This window comes from Marmota marmota, unplaced genomic scaffold, assembly GCF_001458135.2.
Source record: "Marmota marmota marmota unplaced genomic scaffold, marMar, whole genome shotgun sequence".
NCBI classification, from domain to species: domain Eukaryota; kingdom Metazoa; phylum Chordata; class Mammalia; order Rodentia; family Sciuridae; genus Marmota; species Marmota marmota.
Window position 1 is genome coordinate 3,981,145 of NW_025999864.1, and position 6,050 is coordinate 3,987,194.

Here is a 6,050-nt window from a genome sequence, read left to right on the forward strand (position 1 = left end):
CAGATGGGGAGGTGGGAAGGGGTGGCGGGCTGGAGGGGGGTGGCGGAGGGTTTTTTTTTTTTTTTTTTTTTTTAAGGAAGGCAGAAAATTTGTGGGCTCTATGATTTTTTTTCCACCCAGCGTTATATCTGTGGGCTCGTCTGTATTAAGAGTGGGGATGTCTGTGTGTAAATGTGTCTGGGAATAGATGTTTGTGTTCTGATGGCTACATTATTTATTTGGTGCTTTTTTCCCCCCTGCAGTGGGTCGGCTCACCGTGTGGTTTGCACGGACCTTACATTTTCTACAAGGCTTTTCAATTCCACCTTGAAGGCAAACCAAGAATTTTGTCCCTTGGCGACTTTTTCTTTGTAAGATGTACGCCAAAGGATCCGATTTGCATAGCGGAGCTCCAGCTGTTGTGGGAAGAAAGGACCAGCCGGCAACTTTTATCCAGCTCTAAACTTTATTTCCTCCCCGAAGACACACCCCAGGGCAGAAATAGCGACCATGGCGAGGTGGTAAACCTATCTCTCCCTCTCTTCTTTCTTTATTATTTTTTCCCCTAGTAATGCTTATTACAGGGCAAGCTTGAAAATACTGTATTCACTTCTGCAGGCGAGCAGGATCCACTCCTTTTTTAAAGGGGTAGCGCCACTAGCTGGGGCTCGAGTATTTTGCCATTGTCAGAGTTTGGCTGTCAGCTTTACAAAGAGGATCCAACTGCTGATTTTAGTCAAGATCAAATAACTTGTTCGAGAAGGGTTTTGTTCAAGGATGTGTGTGTGTGTGTGTGTGTGTGTGTGTGTGAGAGAGAGAGAGAGAGAGAGAGAGAGAGAGAGAGAGAGAGAGATCTCTTCTGCTAACTGCCGCTTGAACATCACATGCTTTTTATATTTTTTGCCTTTTGAAAATTTACCTTCGTGTCTAGCTTGGTCGGGGCTGGGTGGATTTCTTTCGGTGGGTTTCGATATTGTTCACTTTTTTTTTTTTAAGTAAGTATTTGATATGTTTAAGAGGGCGGAAATTACGAAATGGAGGCAGAATGAGATCAAAAGCTATTGAGTTGGCAAAGACGTGTTGAATAAAGTGATAAATGACAGGTACTGGAATAATACATTCAAATAACTTGCAGATCTGCCCGGGCGGATTTCAAAGCGGTCGTGTAACCGGCACAAACACGTTAAGCATTAACAACTATCTCTCGCCCACTTCCCCCCGCCGCCCCCCCGCCCCGACAAGCCATTTGATGTTCTAGTTTTCAATTACTCCACGCAAAGTGGACGTCTTCCAGCGCGATCTTTGGGGGTGTGTGGAACCGGGCGGGGGACAGGAGGGAGGGCAGAGGGGTGTGAACTCGCCCACTGGCCCTGCGGGTCCAGCGCCCTCCGTGCCCAGACAGCGCTCCCAGGGAGGGACCGAGCCTTCCCGGCACGTTTCTGGGCTGCCGTGGGGGCGCTCGCCGCGCTCCCGGGAGGACGCCGGAGGTGAGCCCGCAGTCACCGGGCGCCGGGGCGGCCGCCTCCCTTCGGCTCTGTCATTTATGTGTGACCGCAGTTTTGCGGACTCCCCTAGTCAGCTGGCCGACCTTAGCGCCGTGGTACCTACCGGGGAACTATTTTGGGGAGTCTGTGCCCACCGCGCGGCGGGGAGGGAGGGCGCCCGGCCACTTGGCAAGGCTTTGTGTTGCCAAAGCGAGAGGAGGGCAATCAAACTGAGACTTTTGAGGGCAGCTAGCTCTGTGCCAGGCTGTGGAGCTTTCGAGGTAGGTCTAAGGATCTTTTTGTTAAATGAATGATGCCCCGTTTAACTCATCCCGGGTCTCCAAGATGCCAATCCTTCCAGAATTTCTTGATCTTGATAGAGATGATTGTACTTTTGGCATCGCCAGCTCACTCCCTTTCCTCAGGATCGAATTACCCAACAGTGGTCTATGTCGGTTAATTACTTGAGTTAGTCAAAACGTTTGCACTCAAATCTGCTTTTCCGAAGTAAGCCCCTCCCTCTTCCCCCGCATACACTCCTCCCCCGCCCTCCCCCCGCAGCTTTGGGTTTTAACGTTCATATTTCCCTACGTCCGCCTGCAATTTTACAAAGGTGTTGTTTGGAAATACTGTGAAAAATCCTGCAACCTACCAACAGGTTGAGCTCTTTCCCCCTCCCAAGGTCTCGCTCGGCCCCTCCCCCGACCCAACTTTGCTGCGCAGCTGTCTTCCTCCCCCTCCCCCTCCTGATTTCTTATTATTTGCTTTTCAAATTTATTACTTCAACATGGCCTGTGATCTGGAAAAGGGAAGGATTAAATATCCAGAAAAGAGCTGGTGCCTAATAGACTTCTGACTAAACCCAGGAGGAAATTATTCAGTGTTTTATGGGATATTTTGTGGCCACTCTTTTTTTTCTTTTTTTTTTTTGGGGGGGGGGCTTGAAATTAGAATATTTTCAAAGACCCCAAATTGACCCCACTTGGTACATTTTAAATTTCTGTTGGTATAATTAGATACGAATTCTGATTTAAGAATAAAAGCCACATTTGCCAGAGTGCATCTGCTGGAACTCTTGTCGGTGAATAGATATATTTTTAAATATACGATTTCTTTTTAATTGTTCATTATGGGGAATTGAAAGCGAACCATTGTAATGATATGTGCATTTCGTCTCTGTTATATGAGCCATACCTGAGAAAATTAATCTTACCATTTAAAAGTAAACTCTAGGGGGTTTGTGGAGGGAGATGGCTCTATTTATAATTCTCAGCTGCATATACATCCTCTAATATTATGCATGATTTGTTTTTTTAATGCTAACACGGCTGGTAATTAGCTGTATGATTATACTTGTATATTTCATTAGGACTTTGGCTGATGTCATTGTGAATTATTCAGCCATATTAAAACAATTTTCAATTGAGATAATGACACGCCTCAAAATTATGCAAATGCCGACTGCATTGTGCAAAATAATTATGACAAATGTAAAGCAGGTAGAAAGTTTCCCAATGCAGATTGGTTTTCCACCCTGGTGATGTCATTTCCCCCCTGGCCTAAGTTAGTCATTCATTAGGAGAATAGCAGCAGCAGTCTCCTCTGGAGGAGTGTCAAAGAAACCAGCATTTACTGCTGGCACCTAGAGGGGGCAACAGGGCCCTCTCATTAAGAAATTTGCTTTGTTTTCACTTACTCCATTTACTTGTTTATATACATTGAAGTGATTTTTATTATTGATTTTAAATAGTTTTGAATGATGCATTTGCCATTTGCAGCCTGTAACTAAAAGAAAAAGGTTTCTTGGTGATAGGCACTCTTACTTGGAGAAAATGTTCAGCACATTTAATCAGCTAGTACAGTTTATTTTAAGTAACCAAATGGAGGTTAATAATTTCTTGATTGAGCTGACATCAGCATCCATCTCAAAAGGACGTCCAGAACTCAGCATGCTTTTTTGGTTTAAGAGAATCATTCTGCCTTTATGTGATTTCTTGAAATGTAAAGACGTCAGTTCTAAAAGCAGGAAAATGATCATTGTGCAAGTTTAGAAATAGCGTCCCTGTGTGATTTGCTATGATTTGCAGAGGGCTTTTTTTGGAATATTTTCTCATTGATCCTTGCAATCATTGTATGAGGCTGAGGAAGACAGGACTTTGTATACCCATTGTCTAGATGGGGGCTTAAACTTGGAAAGACTATATGGTTTGTCAAAGATTGCTAGTCTCGAGCCCAACTTTATGGTTGCGTTACCCCAATGAAACCTATGTGTGCAGTTCCTCGTACCTTTTAGAACTATGACAACTCAATTAACTTTGCCAGAGGTCGCCAGATATTTAGGTAGTAAAACCATTCTTATTCTGTAATGTTTAGTAATCCTAGCCAGCGTTTTATAACAGGAACAGTTATATTTTAATAATTATTATAAGCATTAATAATTGGTTATTTATTTAATAATGATAGTGATGATCTGCATGCTTATATACACTGCTGCCTTGATACATTTCCATTGCTGGCAACTGGTCTGGTGGGGGGAAGTGTTCCAAAAAGGAACACTTTGATTCTGTAACTTACTATTTGTTTGACCTTGAATAATCATAAGTACTTTGAGCCTTTATTTTTCAGCTACAAAATGGGAACATATAGTAAGGATGACTGTGGATTATTGTGAGGACCAAGAGGAATTATATGGGTAGAAATGCTTTATATATTGAAAAGTGCTTACATAAATAGAAAGGAGTTCTAATTATAGTGGCCTTTGTTCTAGATATTCTTGCCTTTAAAAACAATAGCAAAGCATAATAACTTGAGTCTGTGGAGGTCCTTGGACCTAATCATGATACTGTCTTAAATTACCATGAAAGTGAATAGCAGGGCCATGTGCAAGGAGTTAAGTGTCTTTAGTAATTACCCACAATTGCCACATTCAGCCAGTAGCTCTTCAGAGGAGGAAAATGGCAAAGTAGGCGGGTAATTGGTTCTGTTACTGGGTAACTTCTGATTACATTCATTTTCAAATTGCCAAGTGCTTAATCTATTGGCAATGTACCCTCTTAAAATAGGTGATGTGCAGGCTTGGATTTGAGCCTGACCATCCATGGCATGAGTTTTGCATGCAGGTCTGCTAATCACTTGCAACAGTGAATATGAATGCCTGAAGTCTTGATGTCAGACAGTTAAGATCAAGCAGACCTGGGTGTTTTGGATTCCAACATGCATTCAGGATTTGTAACACTATTTAGCTGTCATAAGACTCATCATCCAATTAAAAAATGTCAAAAGTACATATTCTGGGGCCCCTATTGCAATTAATTCAATTAAAATCTTTGAAGTTAGGTTCAAATTCAAACTTTTAAACATCTTAAACAGCTCCTCTTAGCTGTATTATCTTAGGCAAGTTCTGAACTCTCTGTGCCTTAGTTTTTCCATCTGTAAAATGGAAATACAGTACTTATTTCTTAGGAATATTTAAAGGATTAAATGAGTTAATACATGTAAAGTGTGTACAATTAAAGTTGACCCATGGTAGATACTTTGATAATGATTGACTGCTATCATTGCCATTAATATTAGTATTTTTGTTCTCATGGAAGTTTGAGATGACTAAAGTGGATCTTACTGAAAAAAATCTTTTCTGTATGAGGGGTTGGTACCTGGGTTAGTTTGCTAGAACATGTAACCATCCATGTTTGCTAGAACATGTCCCTTCAGCTCAGGCTTTATCTGTTTATTGCATTTAGTTGTATCCTCAAAATAAAAGGCTTCTGAAGGATTTACATTTTGCTATTGAAGTATGCTGTCAACTGGATTGGCAAGATTTTTTTAAAAGATTGCATAATTTGATCATGTATGGGGTTAGGCAGGCACATTTTGGAATCCAGAAAGTGATGGCTTGGTCTTGATCTTTTTGGATAGTCCCTAAGCTTTGGTCTGAATGTATAAACTGATTTTTTAGAGATTCTGATATTCCTGATGTCACTGGCCTTGGACAATGTTTTTAACTTTTCTGAGCCTCAGTTTCCTTATCTGTACAATGGACTTAATGATCTCTACTCTGCTTTGGAGAGTTAGAGATAATAATGAAAAGGGCCTGGAATCTAGCATAGTTCCTATAAGAGTACAACAAGTGATAGTTGTAGATATAGTCATTATTATTTATTTGTAGTAATCATTTAAACTTCGAGGGAACATCTTTACTCTCTACCTGGCAGGCCCTGTCCAACTGAGATTAGAACTAAAGAATTAGATGGAGAGAATTTACTGGACTGTACTGAGGGTCAGCCAACTAAGGTCTGAAGACCCAATCTGGCCCACTGCCTGTTTTTGTAAATAAAGTTTTATTGGAATGTAGCCACACTCATTTGTTTATGTATTGTTTATAGCTCTTCGGCTACAACAGCAGAATTGAGTAGTTTTGATGGTTACCATATGGCCAACAAAATAGAAATATTTACTATCTGGCTTGGTCCTTTATGGAAAAAGTTTGCTGATCCCTGGCCTGTAGGGTTGATATGAAAGAAGGTACCTGATAACGTACTCATTTCTATTTTTCTCTTTTCTTTCTTCTTCTCCTTCCCTCCTCCCCCA

General features: G+C 41.4%; 1 protein-coding gene across 3 annotated transcripts in view; it reads left to right on the forward strand.

The window, feature by feature from the left end:
• Nucleotides 1-6,050, forward strand: part of Arid5b (AT-rich interaction domain 5B) — a 183,078-nt gene that overhangs the window by 1,554 nt on the left and 175,474 nt on the right. The window contains exon 2 of one of the 3 annotated variants that reach the window (XM_015504696.2): nucleotides 243-497. In XM_015504696.2, the coding sequence (XP_015360182.1) occupies nucleotides 243-497 (255 nt within the window). The other 2 variants (XM_048814437.1, XM_048814428.1) reach the window with 2 other exon arrangements.